At 47.9% G+C, this 17,649-nt stretch overlaps 1 protein-coding gene across 2 annotated transcripts in view; it reads left to right on the top strand.

The window, feature by feature from the left end:
• The first annotated feature begins 6,136 nt into the window (after positions 1–6,136).
• The window catches only part of RAC1 (Rac family small GTPase 1), a 34,417-nt gene continuing 22,904 nt past the window's right edge, over positions 6,137–17,649 (top strand). For both annotated transcript variants that reach the window (XM_033194878.1, XM_033194877.1), the window contains exon 1: positions 6,137–6,473. In XM_033194878.1, the coding sequence (XP_033050769.1) occupies positions 6,439–6,473 (35 nt within the window). In that variant the 5' untranslated portion in view covers positions 6,137–6,438. The remainder of the gene's footprint in view (positions 6,474–17,649) is intronic.

Below are 17,649 nucleotides of genomic sequence, written 5' to 3'. Positions count from 1 at the left end.
TGCCTCCCAGGTTCAAGGAATTCTCCTGCCTCAGCCTTCTGAGTAGCTGGGTTTACAGGCACGTGCCACCACGCCCAGCTAATTTTTGTATTTTTAGTAGAAACTGGGTTTCGCCATGTCGGTCAGGCTGGTCTCGAACTCCTGACCTTGTGCTCAGCCTGTCTTGGCCTCCCAAAGTGCTAGGATTATAGGCGTGAGCCACCACACCCAGCCTAATTTTGTATTTTTAGTAGAGACAGGATTTCTCTATGTTGGTCAGGCTGGTCTGGAACTCCCGACCTCAGGTGATCCTCCAACCTCAAAGGACGTAATCTCACGCCTGTAATCTCAGCACTTTGGGAGGCCGAAGCAGGCGAATCACAAGGTCTGTGGTTCCAGACTAGCTTGGCCAATATGCTGAAACCCCGTCTCTGCTGAAAAATACAAAAATTAGCCAGGTATGGTGGTGCGTGCCTGTAGTCCCAGCTACTCAGGAGGCTGAGCCAGGAGAACCACTTGAACTTGGGAGGTGGTGGTTGCAGTGAGCCGAGATTATGCCACTGCACTCCAGCCTGGGTGACAGAGTGAGACTCTGTCTCAAAAAAAAAAAAAAAAAAATATATATATATATATATATATGGGTCTAAATATATATAAGATCTGTCTCTACCTAAAAATATATATAAATACATATTACATATAAATATAATATAGGCCGAGTACAGTAGTTCATGCCTGTAATCCCAGCACTTTGGGAGACCAAGGCCAGTGGATCACCTAAGGTTTGGAGTATGAGACTAGCCTGGCCAACTTGGTGAAAACCTGTCTCTACTAAAAATATAAAAATTAGCCAGGCATGATGGCGGGTACCTGTAATCCCAGCTACTCAGGAGGCTGAGGCAGGAGAATAGCTTGATCCCGGGAGGTGGAAGTTGCAGCGTGCCGAGAACACACAACTGCACTCCATCCTGGGTGACAGAGTGAGACTCCAGCTCAAAATATATTTTATATAACATATTTATAAATATATATAGTAATATATATTTACAAAGTAATACATATTTTAATATATAACAATATATATATTTATAAATAATATATATTTATATAAATTAAAAACTATATTTTTTTTCCAGAGATGGGGTCTTGCTATGTTGCCCAGGCTGGTTTCAAATGCCTGGACTCAAGCAATCCTCCTACCTCAGTCTCCCAAACTGCTGAGATTACAGATGTGAGCCATGGCGCCTGGCCCCATGTTGATATCTGTTTGTTTTTTTACCTCCTGCCCTGGACAGATTCTACCCTCCACCCTCCTCCCTCCTCCCCAGAGGAAAACTGTCAGCATGGAACCACGAAGGAAGGGATTGGGGAGGCTCAAGATTCAGCCTACTAAATCTCTGTTTTTATGTTTTGTTTTCCAGGCCCTATGCCTGGTCCTAAGGCCAAATACCCTGTGTTTCACTCTCTCTAGAGTGGAATTACGTCTTTTGTAGGTGAAGGGTAGGGTGGTCCCCTTGCAGAGTGCATAACAGGCGGCCATGCAGGTCTCTTGCTGCTTTTCAGCTTTCATCCCGTCTTCCTTATCCTACTCTCCCCTTACTCCTAGTTCCCTAAGGCCAGGGTGCCATCAATCCCAGCCCTTAAATGATTCTTTCATGTAGATCTGGTTTTTTTTTTTGAGACGGAGTTTCGCTCTTGTCGCCCAGGCTGTAGTGCAATGGTGCGATCTCAGCTCACTGCAACCTCCGCCTCCTGGGTTCAAGCGATTCTCCTGCCTCAGCCTCCCAAGTAGCTGGGATTACAGACGCCTGCCACCACACCCAGCTAATTCTTGTATTTTTAGTAAAGATGGGGTTTCACCATGTTGACCACGCTGGTCTCAAACTCCTGACTTCAGATGATCCGCTCGCCTTGGCCTCCCAAGGTGCTGGGATAACAGGCACGAGCCACTGGGCCCAGCCTAGGTCTACTGTTGACCTGCCCTTCCCACTGCCAGTATAGGTGGCTAAGTCAGTTACAACCATTCTGTCCACACATTCCTTCTTTCTTATTCCCTCTGTTCTAGGTTTCTGCCTTTTATTCCAGAAGTCCCCTTTCTGGAGTTCTAGTGGGATGTTGGGTAGAAGTAAAATGAGACACTTACAATCCAATCTGTAATCTTAATCTGGAAATGAATACTATATGTTAATTGCCCATTGAGTGTCTGCCCCACTAGAATGCAGGCTTTAGAATGCAGAATAGCAGGGATCTTTTTCATTCATTTCACATTCTAACATCTAGCCAGCCAGGGGAGTGGAATGAATGAATGGCCTTGAATGGAGGACCTAGGCAGGGTGTACAATTGCACCCATAATAGGCGCTCAAAAAATAAATATATAAAACATTTAGAAACACACATAGTTGCCGGAGGCGATGGCTCACGCTTGCAATCCCAACACTTTGGGAGGCCCAAGGTTGGCAGATCACTTGAGGTCAGGGGTTCAAGACCAGCCTGGCCAACATGATGAAACCCCCGTCTCTACTAAAAACACAAAAGTTACCTGGGTGTGGTGGTGCACACCTGTAATCCCAGCTACTTGGGAGTTGCAGTGAGCTGAGATCGTGCCACTCCACTCCAGCTTGGGTGACATAGTGAGCCTCCATCTCAAAAAATAATAATAATAATAAAAGAAGAAGAAAAGAAATACACATGGTCTAATAGAGTATTATTTGCGTTTATTATTATTATTTTTTTGAGATGGAGTTTTGCTCTTGTCGCCCAAGCTGGATGTCACGATCTTGGCTCACTGCAACCTCCACCTCCCTGGTTCTAGCAATTCTCCTGCCTCAGCCTCCTGAGTAGCTGAGATTACAGGCGCCCACCATCAGGCCCAGCTAAATTTTGTATTTTTAGTAGAGATGGAGTTTCACTATGTTGGCCAGGCTGGTCTTGAACTCCTGACCCCAAGTGATGCACCCGCCTCGGCCTCCCAAAGTGCTGGGATTACAGGTGTGAGCCACCACGCCCGCCACATTTATTAATTTTAATTTAAGCTGCACATAATGGCTCACGCCTATAATCTCAGCAGTTTGGGAGGCTGAGGCCAGCACATCACTTGAGTTCAGGAGTTGAAGACCGGACTGGGCAACATAGCAAAAAATATACAAAATTACATACAAAAATTATCCTTGTGTGGTGAGGTGCACCTGTGGTCCCAGCTACTCGGGAGGATCACTGAGCCCAGGAGACAGAGGTTGCAGTGAGCTGTGATTATACCACTACTCTCCAGCCTGGGTGACGAAGGCAGACCCTGTCTCAAGAAAACCCACAATTTAAAAAAAATTAACTTTTTGGATCATTTGTTGCCATGGGGAACATTCCAAGCAGATACTGAAGCCTAAAGTTGGACAACTGTTCTCACTCAGTTTTAAATTAACTGGTTTTCATATGTGGGTTGTACATTAATTTCATTAATTTTTTTTGAGACAGGGTCTCCCTGTCACCCAGGCTGGAATGCAGTAGCTTGATCACAACTCACTGCAGCCTCGACCTTCTGGGCTCAGGAGATCCTCCTGCTTTGGCCTCCCAAGTAGCTGGGACAATAGGGGTACGCTACCACACCTGGCTAATTTTTTTTAGAGATGGGGGTCTTGCTGTGTTGCCCAACCTGGTATTGAATTCCCGGCTTCAAGCAATCCTCCCACCTCAGCCTTCCAAAGTGCTGTGATTTTGGAGTCTGGCATATTTATTTTATTTTTATTTTTGGAGATGGAGTCTTGCTCTGTTGCCCAGGCTGGAGTGCGGAGTGCAGTGGCACGAAAAAAAAAAGTTCCAACAGCAGACTGGGCAGCATGGGGAAACTCCATTTCTACCAAAAATAGAAAAATTAGCCAGGTGTGGTGGCACCTGCCTGTAGTCCCAGCGACTTGGGAGGCCAAGGTGGGAGCATAGCTAGAGCCCAGGAGTTCAGGACCAGACTGGGCGACATAGTGCGATCCTGCCTCTATTTTATTAAAAAAAAAAAAGTTACACCAACTATGTATGACTTCTTAATTTTGCTTACAAAACGTTCATTATGCATATCAAAAGATAACTAAGAGGAAATATGCCAAAATATTTGCACTTTCACCATCTAATGGCCATTATCTCCTGAACTTGGTACAAAGTACGAGGCATAGCACTAAATACATTAAAAACAAGTAACAGAAAATGCATGTGTGACCCAGGAGAACATGGAACACTTTTTTTGTTTTTTTTGAGAAGAAGTCTTGCTGGTCGCCCAGGCTGGAGAGCAGTGGTGAGATTTCGGCTCAATGCCACCTCCACCTCCCGGGTTCAAGCGATTCTCATTCCTCACCCTCCGAGTAGCTGGGATTACAGGCATCCGCGGCCATGCCCGGCTAATTTTTTGTATTTTTAGTAGAAACGGGGATTCACCACGTTGGCCAGGCTGATCTCGAACTCCTGACCTCACGTGATCCGCCCAGCTTTGCCTCAAAAAGTGCTGGGATTACAGGTGTGAGCCACCATGCCCGGCCGGCAACACATTTTTTTGACTGAATGGACATGGTTATTGCTGAATAAGCGTACAGTGTATGATTTTATTCATCCTTATAGTTTTAGATTCTGAATTTTCTAAAAGGACCTAATGTCATTGCACATAGTTATTACATGAAGATAAAGAAACAGGGGGTGGAAATCAATGCACTCCGATGGCCTCGATCAGGAGTTAGTGACAGGGAGCGTGGCTTCTGCAACCACAGTCCCTCTTTTTTTTTTTTTTCTTAAGACGGAATCTCACTGTTTCCCAGGCTGGAGTGTAGTGGTGCGATCTCGGCTCACTGCAACCTCTGCCTTCTGGGTTCAAGCGATTCTCCTGTCTCAGCCTCCCGAGTAGCTAGGATTAAAGGCGCCCGCCACCACATCTGGCTAATTTTTGTATTTTTTATTTATTTATTTTTTGAGACGGAGTCTCGGTCGGTAGCCCAGGAGGCTGGAGTGTGGTGGCACGATATCAGCTTGCTGCAACCTCTACCTCCTGGGTCCCGGTTCAAGCAATTCTCCTGCCTCAGCCTCCCGAGAAGCTGGGATTACAGGCACACGCCACCATGCCAGATACTTTTTTTTTGTACTTTTAGTAGAGATGGGGTTTCACCATATTGGCCAGGCTGGTCTTGAACTCCTGACCTCGTGATCTGCCTGTCTCAGCTTTCCAAAGTGCTGGGATTACAGGCGTGAGCCACCATTTTGTATTTTTTTAGTAGAGATGGGGTTTCACCATGTTGATGAGACTGGTCTCGAACTCCTGACCTTGTGATCTACCTGCCTTGGCCTCCCAACCAAAGTGCTGAGATTACAGGCGAGAGGTGAACCACTGCGCCCAGCCACCACAGGTTCCTTTTATTTTTTTGAGACGGAGTCTCGCTCTGACTCCAGGCTGGAGTGCAGTGTCGCCCTCTCAGCTCACTGCAACCACCGCCTCCCAGGTTCAAGCGATTCTCCTGCCTCAGCTTCCTGAGTAGCTGGGACTACAGGCGCCCGCCTCCACGCCCGGCTAATTTTTGTATTTTTAGTACAGACGGGGTTTCACCATGTTGGCCAGGATGGTCTCAATCTCTTGACCTTGTGATCCGCCCTCCTCGGCCTCCCAAAGTGCTGGGATTACAGGCGTGAGTCACCAGGCCCTGACAGGTTCCTGTTGATTTTTTTTTTTTTTTTTTTTTGAGACGGAGTTTCGCTCTTGTCGCCCAGGCTGGAGTGCAATGGCGCGATCTGGGCCCACTGCAACCTCCGCCTTCCGGGTTCAAGTGATTCTCCTGCCTTAGGCTCCTGAGTAGCTGGGATTACAGGTGCCTGCCACCACGCCCCGTTAATTTTTTGTATTTTTATTAGAGACGGGGGCTTCACCATGTTGACCAGGCTGGTCTTGAACTCTTGACCTCAGGTAATCCGCCCGCCTCGGCCTCCCAAAGTGCTGGGATCACAGGCGTGAGCCACCGCGCCCGGCTGATAGTTCCTCTTAAAGCCCAAACCCTGAACCCCAGGGAAGGCACCTGCAGGTCCGGCCACGCCCAGGCCCCCTTAGCTCGCCAAGATGGCGGCCGCCGCGCCCCGCGGTCGGAGCCGAGCGGTCCCGAGCGCTTCCGAGCATTCCCGAAGTCCAGAGAAACCCCGGGAGCGGCGCGGGCGGGAGCGGCCCCGCCCGGAACCTGGGAGCGGCGACGCCGGCGCGGGGGAGGGGAGGCCGGATGTGAGTGGAGCGGCCATTTCCTGTTTCTCTGCAGTTTTCCTCAGCTTTGGGTGGTGGCCGCTGCCCGGCTTGAGCTTCCAGTCCGCGGAGGGCGAGGCGGCGTGGACAGCGGCCCCGGCACCGAGCGCCCCCTCGTCCTTAAGCCGCGCGCTCGTCCGCCGCGCCCCGGGCCCGCCGCTTCCTATCTCAGCGCCCTGCCGCCGCCGCCGCGGCCCAGCGAGCGGCCCAGATGCAGGCCATCAAGTGTGTGGTGGTGGGAGACGGGTGAGTGCGCGGCCGGGGCCGGACTGGGGACGGCGGGGTCGGGCGCGGGCGGGGGTTTGGCCGGGACTGGGGCCCAGACAGGCCGGTGTCCGCCGCGGGCTCGCGTAGGCGGTGGGCCTGGGCCTGTATCCTGGGGCGGGGGCCGCGGGCTGGCGCCCCCACTGGACCCTGACTTCCCGGGCGGCGCGTGCCTGGTTCCGGCTCTGGATGGAGGAGGGCCTTGCCTCTCGCCCGCCGGAGGGAAAAGTGAACTCCACCCTCCGGCTTTCTTCCCGGACGCCGCCCGCTGCCCGCCACCCTCCTCGGGAGCGCTCGTAGAGGAAGCGCTCTTGGAGATTTTGACCATTTTTCCAAAAAGGGACCCTTTCTTGTTTTTTTGCATGAACCTCTCAATTCCCCTTGAGAGCTCTGTTGGGAACGCGGCGGTCAAGTCGATATATGATGCATGCTTGATTGTGCGGGCCTCTTTGGTGCCCCCAAACTTTTCTTTAGAAAAATATTTTTTTTTTTTTCATAGACGTGTTCTCGCTGTGTTGCCCAGGCCGGTCTCGAACTCCTGGGTTCAAGCGATCCTCCCATCCCAGCCTCCCAAAAATGCTGGGATTACAGGCGTGTGCCACCACGCCTGGCTAATCTTTAAAACTTTTTGTAGAAATGGGGTCTCTCTGTGTTGTCCAGGCTGGTCTCGAATTGCTGCGTTCAAGTGATTCTCCTGCCTCTCAGCCTCCAAAAGCGCGGGGGTGACACCGCGCCCGGCTTCTAAACTTATTTTCGAGCGGGGTTTTTCGACTTACACTTCTGCCACTGTTAGGATTCTTAAAATGGTTGTTTTCGCCTATTCCGTGGAGAAAGTTTTCGAGATGCTGGCAGGGAGAAGCCGGCTGTAAGGGAGACTTTTTTCTTTTCTTTTCTTTTCTTTTTTAACGTCGTGTGGTCATTGACAAACTCTTCTTTGCTTAACGCGTTAGGTATGGGATGTAGCAGAACTGGCCCCCTGTGACTCCAGGCATGGCTTTTCATGACTGTCCGTGGTGGTTACAGGCCCTGGAGGAAGACAAGACTTGTCTTATGCTGTTTTTTTCTCCCATAGAAACAAGAATCTCAGTGTAACCCAAGCAAAATCGCGCGTCTCAGCGTTGCTTGTATAGGTTAGTGTTAGCAAGAAAGAATTACTACCAGTTTAATAAAACTCAGTGCAACTGGTACATATTCCAGTAAAGTCCAAGGCAAGTTCTGGCATCACCGTTAACTTGGTTGATATTCTTCAAATTTGTCATTAGGACAGATTTTGGTTTTTGCAATTCAGATACAAGAAGGATAATTAGACAACTGATTTTTGTAAGATGCCCATCTGTCGGATTTGTCTTGGAAGTGTGAAGGAATATTATTAATGCCTTATAATTCTGTTTATATAATAACTAAAAATTATAACTTTCACTTATTTAAGAGTATGTAGGCTATTCAAGGTTTTTTTTTTTTTTTTTTTGGAGAGGGAGTCTCATTCTGTTGCCCAGGCTGGAGAGCAGTGGCACGATTGCGGCTCACTGCAACCTCCAACTCCCAGGTTCAAGCGATCCTCCTGCCTCAGCCTCCCTAGTAGCTGGAATTACAGGCATGCACCACCGTGCCAGGCTAATTTTTGTATTTTTTAGTAGAGATGGGGTTTCACCATGTTGGCCAGGCTGGTCTCGAACTCCTGACCTCAGGTGATCCACCCGCCTGGGTCTCCCAGAGTGTTGGGATTACAGGCGTGAGCCACCGTGCCCAGCCCAATTTTTTTTCTTTTCTTTTCTTTTCTTTTTTTTTTTTTTCTTTTCTTTTTGAGACAGGGTCTCACTCTGTTGCCCAGGCTGAAGTGCAATGGCGCTATCTCTGCTCCTGCAACCTCTGCCTCCCGGGTTCAAGCAATTCTCATGCCTCAGCCTCCCAAGTACCTGGGATTACAGGCACACACCACCACCCCCAGGTACTTTTATTTATGTATTTATTTTTTATTTTTTTGGTAGAGGCAGAGTTTCGCCATGTTGGCCAGGCTGGTCTCAAACTCCTGACCTCAAGTGATCCCCCCGCCTCGGCCGGTTTTTTTTTTGTTTATAAGTCATATTGCTGATAATTATTTGAAAATTTCTGAAACAAAAACATAAGCATAGCAGATACGTTTATTTAATACTAACCGATTAAAGATGTCTGCAGTTTGAATTGGCTGTTTTATCTAGTCAGATAACTTGTCGAATGCCTATCCTGGAATCTGGACCCTCCCTTCAAATACCCACCCCACCACTTACATGGGGTAACCCTAAGCACATCCCCCACCTCCCAGGAGAGGCGGTTCAGCGGGAGGTCAACAAGACTAAACAAGATGTTGGTTATTAACGACTTCGCAGGTGCCCCTTGCTGAGTGCTTAGTAAGTGCCAGATACTGTTGCTGGGTTTCTAGTACTGAGGCTCTGTGAGGGAGTAGTAGGTTTAAAAACCTGTGGCCTTGGCCGGGCGCGGTGGGTGGCTCAAGCCTGTAATCCCAGCACTTTGGGAGGCCAAGACGGGCGGATCACGAGGTCAGGAGATCGAGACCATCCTGGCTAACACGGTGAAACCCCGTCTCTACTAAAAAAATACAAAAAACTAGCTGGGCGAGGTGGCGGGCGCCTGTAGTCCCAGCTGTAATCCCAGCTACTCGGGAGGCTGAGGCAGGAGAATGGCGTAAACCCGGGAGGCGGAGCTTGCAGTGAGCTGAGATCCGGCCACTGCACTCCAGCCTGGGCGACAGAGTGAGACTCCGTCTCAAAACAAAAAAACCTGTGGCCTTGAGTGTTCAGTCTTTTTTTTTTTTAAATTAGTTATGAGCATTTGAGCAAGGACAATTTTTTTTGTTTTTTTTGAGACAGAGTTTTGCTCTTCGCCCTTTCTGGAGTGCAGTGGCACAATCTTGGCTCACTGCAGGCTCTGCCTCCCGGGTTCACGCCATTCTCCTGCCTCAGCCTCCGGAGTAGCTGGGACTACAGGCGCCCGCCACCACGCCCGGCTAATTTTTTTGTATTTTTAGTAGAGACGGGGTTTCACCGTGTTAACCAGAATGGTCTCAATCTCCTGACCTCGTGACCCGCGCGCGTTGCCCTCCCAAAGTGCTGGGATTACAGACTTGAGCCACCGTGCCGGCCAAAGATGTATCTCTAATAGTTTCTGTTTTTGCTTTTTTTTTTTTTTTTTTTTTTTTTTTGAGACAGGATCTCAAAAAAAACTCCACCCTGTTGCCCAGGCTGGAGTGCAATGGCAGGATCTCAGTTCACCACAACTCCATCTCCTGGGTTTCAAGCGACCCTCCCACCCCAGCCTCCCGAGTAGTTGGGACTATAGGCACATGTGTCTACACCTAGCTAATTACAGGCTTGGTGGCACACGCCTGTAATCCCAGCTACTCAGGAGGTTGAGGCAGGAGAATCGCTTGAATCTGGGAGGTGGAGGTTGCAGTGAGCCAAGATTGTGCCACTGCACTCCAGCCTGTGTGACAGAGGGAAACTCATTTTTTTTTTTTAAAGGGGATACATCATTGTCAATTCCTGCTTTGACCCTTTGCCTGGACCATGGCAGTGTCCTTTCAGGCTGTACCTTCATCCTGCCCTCCTGTGTCTCTGCTTACACTGGGCTCCAAAGGAAACTCCTGCTCCTTGTCTCATCATCCCTAGGGGTGGTTCTGTCTTCTTCTCATTGCTAGTCTTCGGATGCCTTGCCATGTTTGTTTTTTTTTTTTTTTTTTTTGAGACGGAGTCTTGCTCTGTCACCCAGGTTGGAGTGCTGTGGCTGGATCTCAGCTCACTGCAAGCTCCGCCTCCCGGGTTCACGCCATTCTCCTGCCTCAGCCTCCCGGGTAGCTGGGACTACAGGTGCCACCACCTCGCCCGGCTAGTTTTTTTTTGTAGTTTTTAGTAGAGACGGGGTTTCACCGTGTTAGCCAGGATGGTCTCGATCTCCTGACCTCGTGATCCGCCCGTCTCGGCCTCCCAAAGTGCTGGGATTACAGGCTTGAGCCACCACGCCCGGCCCTGCCTTGCCATGTTGTTTGCTCCTTAACTCTGCGTACAGCTCTGTGAAGAATTCCTTCATGAAAATCTCTATTCGAATCTTCTGGGATGAATTTTTTCCTTCTGGGACCCTGACTGATAGAGACTGGTAATACACCCATATGAAAATATGTCAGTCGGGTGTGGTGGCTCACGCCTGGAATCCCAGCACTTGGGGAGGCCAAGGCAGGAGGATCACCTGAGGTCAGGAGTTTGAGACCAGCCTGGCCAACATGGTGAAACCCTGTTTCTACTGAAAGTACAAAAATTACCTGGGGGTGGTGGCGGGCGCCTGTAGTCCCAGCTACTCTGGGGGCTGAGGCAAGAGAGTGGCGTGAACCTGGGAGGCAGAGCTTGCAGTGAGCCGAGATCGCACCACTGCACTCCAGCCTGGGCGACAGGGCAAGACTCCTTCTCAAACAAACAAAAAAAAAATTCTAGATTTCCTGAATAGCAATTTAATTGCGATTGGCCATGAAATATGACATAGGGTTAATACTATTTTATTCTAAGATAGTCGTTTCTGAGCATGGGCTCTATGATACTGTTTTTCCTCCACCTTACTGCTGCCCCACCCTGTAACTTTCACTTAGTGGACTTTTGCCTCAAGATTTCTCTCAACTTCTCTTAGGTAAGACAGCATCACCTGGGCATGATGGCTCACGCCTGTAATCCCAGTACTTTGGGAGGCCAAGGCGGGCGGATTGCCTGAAGTCAGGAATGCGAGACCAGTCTGGCCAACGTGGTGAAACCCTGTCTCTACTAAAAAATACCAGAAAATTAGCCAGGGATGGTGGTGGGTGCCTGTAATCCTAGCTACTCAGGAGGTTGAGGTAGGGGAATTGTTTGAACCAAGGGAGGTGGAAGTAGCAGTGAGCTGAGATCGCGCCACTGCACTCCAGCCTGGGTAACAGAGTGAGACTCCGTCTCAAAAAAAAGACAGCATTTTACATTCAGGTATTTATAAACAACTGTTTTATTATTTATTTGTTTATATCTTATCTTGGCTCACTGTAGCCTCCGCCTCCTGCGTTCAAGCGATTCTCCTGCCTCAGCTTCCCGAGTAGCTGGGATTAACAGGCGTGCTCCACCACACTGGCTAATTTTGTATTTTTTGTAGGGATGGGGTTTCTCCATGTTAGCCAGGCCGGTCTCAAACTCCTGACCTCAGGTTATCCACCCGCCTCGGCCTCCCAAAGTACTGGCATTACGGGTGTGAGCCATCATGCCTGGCCTAAACAATTGCTTTATTTTTATTTTTATTTTTTTAAACTGCTTATTATTATGTTTTGAGACAGAGTCTCGCTCTGTCACCCAGGCTGGAGTGCAGTGGCGTGATACGGGCTCACAGCAACCTCTGCCTCCCGGTTGAAGCGATTCTCCTGCCTCAGCCTCCCAGAGTGCTGGGATTATAGGCCTGAGCCACTGCACTTGGCCACAATTATTTTAATAGTATTGTTTTGGTGTTGGTTGATTAAAAGGATGGGAATGAATGACTTGAAGCTCTCTATGTTTCACTCTTTATACAAAGTGGAGTCCAGATTGGTCTGTCTAGCCCAGTGTCTGACTTGGACATTACTGTCCAGGAGTTTCTTAGTTGAACGTGAAAAATGCCTTCCGTGACATCATTCTTACAGGAATGTATACCATTTACTCTCTACTTCGTTGAACGGTGGTGGCATGAACCATGAATTTGTTTAAACTTTACAGTTTTTGTGTGTTTTCCTCTCAAGGCATGGGGTTCCATATTTTTGATCTGTTGTAAAGGTATTTGAATTCTGCACTAGCCTCCAAATTTTGGTGTAGTATGTGGCTCTGATCTTGGTTGATAATATTATTCATGATGCAGTTTTTTTCTTGATGAAATAAGCCAAAAAAATTACACATAATGTGTTTTTTTGTTTTTTAAATTTGAAATGATAGTTACAGTAGAAGTTTGTAGTTGGGCTAAGTGGGAGGAGCATCAGGAAATCATTTTTAGAAACCTTAAATTCACCCTTTATAACTTTCTGTCTTTTGCATTAGTCGTCTGATACCTTAGTACTGCCTGGTTTTTCACCTCTGCATCACCAGGTAGCTCTTAAAATTCTAGTCTTCCTAGAAAGGAGATGTTTTTATCCGGAGTCTTGCCACCAAGGCAGGATTGCATGTGGTCAGTAGGAATATTTTCCTGCAACGTCTTCACATGGAAAATTTCAGACAGATTAGTGGAAAGCATTGTATAGTCAGCATGCACATACCCATGGCCTAGACTCTTATGACAACATTTTACTCTACTTGTTCATTTTGCTGTATTGGCTTTCTCATGTCTTCCTGTTATCAGAGGGACCCTTTTAAGAGGATTTATAGAGGAGTTGATTTTTTTTTTTTTTTTTTTTTGAGATGGAGTCTTGCTCTGTTGCCCAGGCTGGAATGTGGTGGCATGATCTCTGCTCACTGCATCCTCCGCATCCCAGGTTCAAGCGATTCTCCTGCCTCAGCTTCCTGAGTAGCTGGGATTACAGGCACCCACCTCTGCGCCCTGCTAATTTTTGTATTTTTAGTAGAGATGGGGTTTCACCATCTTGGCCAGGCTGGTCTCAAACTCCTGACCTCAGGTGATCCACCCGCCTCAGCCTCCCAAAGTGCTGGGATTACAGGCGTGAGCCACCACGCCCAGCCTGATTTTGAAAAAGAATAGGGGTTGTGTGTGCAGTTAGATATCAGTTCTTATTTTTGAACTCTTGTGTGTTCAGCTGACTTGTATCAGCCACACCAGGGTTAAACTTGATTCTAGAAAGGTGGTCTAAAGGAAAGCCTGCTTCAGACTTCAGCTCAGTTGTACATGGTGTCTTCAGCCTGAGTGAGAAACTTTATGCAGTATCTTAATTTTTTGAAGCTTCTAGTGGTGATAATGGCTAGCTTTCTTTCCTTTTTTTTTTTTTTTTGTAGAGACAGCGTCTTGCTCTGTCGCCAGGCTAGAGTGCAGTGGCACAATATCAGCTCACTGCAACCTCTGCCTCCCAGGTTCAAGCAGTTCTCCTGCCTCAGCCTCCCACCACGCCCAGCTAATTTCTTTTGTATTTTAGTAGAGATGGGGTTTCACCGTGCTGCCCAGGCTGGTCTTGAACTCCTAAGGTCAGGCAGTCCACCCACCTCGCCCTCCCAAAGTGCTAGGATTATAGGCGTGAGCCACCACGCCTGGCCTGTGGCTAGTTTTCTTTACATTGATTGTGAAGTCAGCTATTGGTGGTAGAACATCATAATTTTAGATTAGGTTTTGTGTTTATTTAGCACTGAACTACTCTAGTGGTATATTTTTCCGGACAGATTTTATCTGCATAATTAATGCAATTATATATAAGGCCTACCGTTACATAATCCCCATACCTTATTTCTCAGTGTAAATTGAGGACCTTTATGCAAGGTCTTTAATTTATTCAATAAGTATGAATATATGTTTGATAGTTACTAAATTCTGCTGCCTTGTCCTTAAGATCTACATACTTTTTTTGTTTGTTTTTTGAGTCAGAGTCTTGCTGTGTTGCCCAGGCTGGAGTGCAGTGGTGTGATTTCGGCTCACTGCAACCTCCACCCCCTGGCCTCAAGCAGTACTTCTGCCTCAGCCTCCTGAGTAGCTGGGATTACAGGTGCCTGCCACCACACCAACTAATATTTTGCGTTAATAGAGATGCGATTTCACTATGTTGGTCAGTCTGGTCTTGTACTCCTGGCCTGAAGTGATCCACCTGCCTTGGCCTCCCAAAGTGCTGGGATTACAGGCAAGAGCCACCGCGCCTGGCCAAGATCGCTTTTAAGACAGCAGTATATGCTGTGTATTTTGGTTTGCAATTGTAATTGTCATTGGAAGAGTTTGGCTTTTCTGTCCTAAGATCAACGTGTCTTTAAAAAAAAAAAAAAAAAGGATGGCCGGGCGCGGTGGCTCAAGCCTGTAATCCCAGCACTTTGGGAGGCCCAGACGGGCAGATCACGAGGTCAGGAGATCGAGACCATCCTGGCTAACACGGTGAAACCCCGTCTCTACTAAAAATGCAAAAAAACTAGCCGGGCGAGGTGGCGGGCGCCTGTAGTCCCAGCTACTCGGGAGGCTGAGGCAGGAGAATGGCGTAAACCCGGGAGGCGGAGCTTGCAGTGAGCTGAGATCTGGCCACTGCACTCCAGCCTGGGCGACAGAGCGAGACTCCATCTCAACAACAACAAAAAAAGGCAGTGCAGAAAGTTGTTATTTTTGAGCTTCCTGGATCCTTTTTTTTTTTTTTATTTACATGAGGAAATTCCTAGTGTTTCCAGATTTATTGATTGTGTGTGCTTTTAAGTTTTGGTTTATAGATTTCAGGAAGTAACACTAAAGTTTACCTCACTCCCCTCAAAAAGTTCTCTTGGCTAGGCTTGGTGGCTCACGGCTGTAACCCCAGCACTTTGGGAGGCCAGGTGGGTGGATCTCCTGAGGTCAGGAATTCGAGACCAGTCTGGCCAACGTGGCAAAACCCCATCTCTACTTTAAAAAAAAAAAAAAAATTAGCTGGTTGTGGTGGCACTTACCTGTACTCCCAGCTACTTGGGAGGCTGAGGCAGGAGAATTGTTTGAACCAGCAGGCGGAGGTTTTGGTGAGCCAGGATTGCACCATTGAGCTCCAGCCTGGGAGACAGAGCCAAGACTCTGTCTAAAAAAAAAAAAAAAGTTCTCTTAATGGAGAAATGAAGAGCATAATAGGAACATAAGTTATTTGCTTTCATTGTGGTTATTTCTACAGGATAGGGCAGGGGAAGCGCAGATAGGTTAAAAAAATTGTAGAATCATGAGCTAGGGGGAAATCCAATGTAGAAATGGCATGAACTTTCTTCCAGCTCATGTTGTTTCGTAGAGTGATGACATCGCTCAATGATTGAAAAGAGGTTGAACTGAGCAGTTAATTTTATAAAGTTAGAAATTCCAAAGCAAGTAGTAACTTCCAGAAATTCTCCAGCAGCATGAGTCAAGACTTATGGCCAAATACGGCTTCCATTCTTCATGAGTGAAAGGCCATGGAAAGGCTGTCACATTGCCCAGTGCAGATGTTGACTTGGTTTGTGGAAGCGCAGCGTGGACAAGGAAGGAATAAATATGCTAATAGGAGTGGAATAACCTTTTTCTTTTACCCATTTTAAGAAATTAAGTAAAAGTTTTCATTAAAAGACTTAAAGAGGAGTTGATTTTATCTTTTAAGATTGCACTTAGTTTAAAGGTAAGGTTGCACTTTAAGAATTCTGTAATTTAATAATGTTCTTATAAGACATAGATTTGTAACAAATAGTGACTGGTAATAAAATTTCAATCAATATCAGGTTATGCCAGTATCTTGAATTTCTTGACAGTTGAGCCTTTCTCAGCTAAAGATGTTGTTTGGTAAAGAAAGTTTTAGAGGATGTTAGACACAGCTGATTGCATTTATAGTAGTAGCTTTGTTCCTCATATACATAGAAGAGACTTAGGACAGGATCGTAAAAGAAGTGATATGGCATTTTATCGTAACAGTCAAAACCTTGGCCGGGCGCGGTGGCTCAAGCCTGTAATCCCAGCACTTTGGGAGGCCGAGGCGGGCGGATCACAAGGTCAGGAGATCGAGACCATCCTGGCTAACACGGTGAAACCCCGTCTCTACTAAAAAGTACAAAAAACTGGCCGGGCGAGGTGGCGGGCGCCTGTAGTCCCAGCTACTACTCGGGAGGCTGAGGCAGGAGAATGGCGTGAACCCGGGAGGCGGAGCTTGCAGTGAGCTGAGATCCGGCCACTGCACTCCAGCCTGGGCGACAGAGCGAGACTCCGTCTCAAAAAAAAAAAAACAGTCAAAACCTTGAAGCAGCTTATTCTTGACACTGAGTGGCAACTGTTGTTAAGGTTTTTATACAACCTTTATCTTTTATTTTTTTTGAAACAGAGTTTCGTTCTTGTTGCCCAGGTTGGAGTGCAATGGTGCAATCTTGGCTCGCTGCAACTTCTGCCTCCTGGTTTCAAGCGACTCTCCTGCCTCAGCCTCCCGAGTAGCTGGGATTACAGGCATGCATCCGCAGCTAATTTTGTAGTTTCTCCATGTCGGTCAGGCTGGTCTCGAACTCCTGACCTCAGGTCACCTGCGCACCTTGGCCTCCCAAAGTGCCGGGATTACAGGCGTGTGCCACCGTGCCCAGCCAACCTTTATCATTTTTAAAAAGGTCCTTTAGAGCCTTAGGCTCCACTTTCTTCCTCAGGTGCCACATCTAAACCATGGCTAAGCGATGCTTGTTCTGCCTCCGAGTTCAAGCAGTCCATGAAACAGCCCACTTGTCTTCACTGTCCAGTCGCCATTCTTGGTCCAGGCCACCCTGGGTGGCCCCTGAATTGTAGCAGCAGCTTCCATGTGTGCCTGCCTTGAGTGAGTCCCTGGCGTTCTCAGGCCTCCTGCCACACTGCAGTTGGAGGCTTCTTCTAAAATCCAGTGCTTTCTTGGCAACTTAAAACCTGTGACTTTCCAAGTAGGATCTCGTCCCCACGTCCTTAACAAGAAGAGGTAACATATTTCCCTATGCCACTGCTTACTTTTTTTTTTTTTTTTTTTTTTTGAGACGGAGTCTCGCTCTGTCGCCCAGGCTGGAATGCAGTGGCCGGATCTCAGCTCACTGCAAGCTCCACCTCCCGGGTTTACGCCATTCTCCTGCCTCAGCCTCCCGAGTAGCTGGGACTACAGGCGCCCGCCACCTTGCCCGGTTAGCTTTTTGTATTTTTTAGTAGAGACGAGGTTTCACCGTGTTAGCCAGGATGGTCTCGAACACCTGACCTCGTGATCCGCCTGTCTCGGCCTCCCAAAGTGCTGGGATTACAGGCTTGAGCCACCGCGCTTGGCCAATACTTATTTTTTTTTTATTCTTGAGATGAGGTCTTGCTTTGTCACCTAGGCTGGGATGGAATGGTGTGATCACAGCTCACTGCCACTTCTAATTCCTGCGCTGAAGGGATCCTCTTGCTTCAGTCTCCTGAGTAGCTGGGACTACAGGCACGTGCCACCACACCCCGCTTATTTTTGAATTTTTTTATGGAAACAAGGTCTCCCTATGTTGCCCAGACTGGTCTTGAACTCCTGGGCTCAGCGATCCTCCCACCT

This window comes from Trachypithecus francoisi, unplaced genomic scaffold (assembly GCF_009764315.1).
Source record: "Trachypithecus francoisi isolate TF-2019V2 unplaced genomic scaffold, Tfra_2.0 Lachesis_group4, whole genome shotgun sequence".
Taxonomy (NCBI): Eukaryota; Metazoa; Chordata; class Mammalia; order Primates; family Cercopithecidae; genus Trachypithecus; species Trachypithecus francoisi.
The sequence above is the reverse complement of the archived record's forward strand: the minus strand, read 5'-3'. Positions and strand labels throughout refer to the sequence as shown.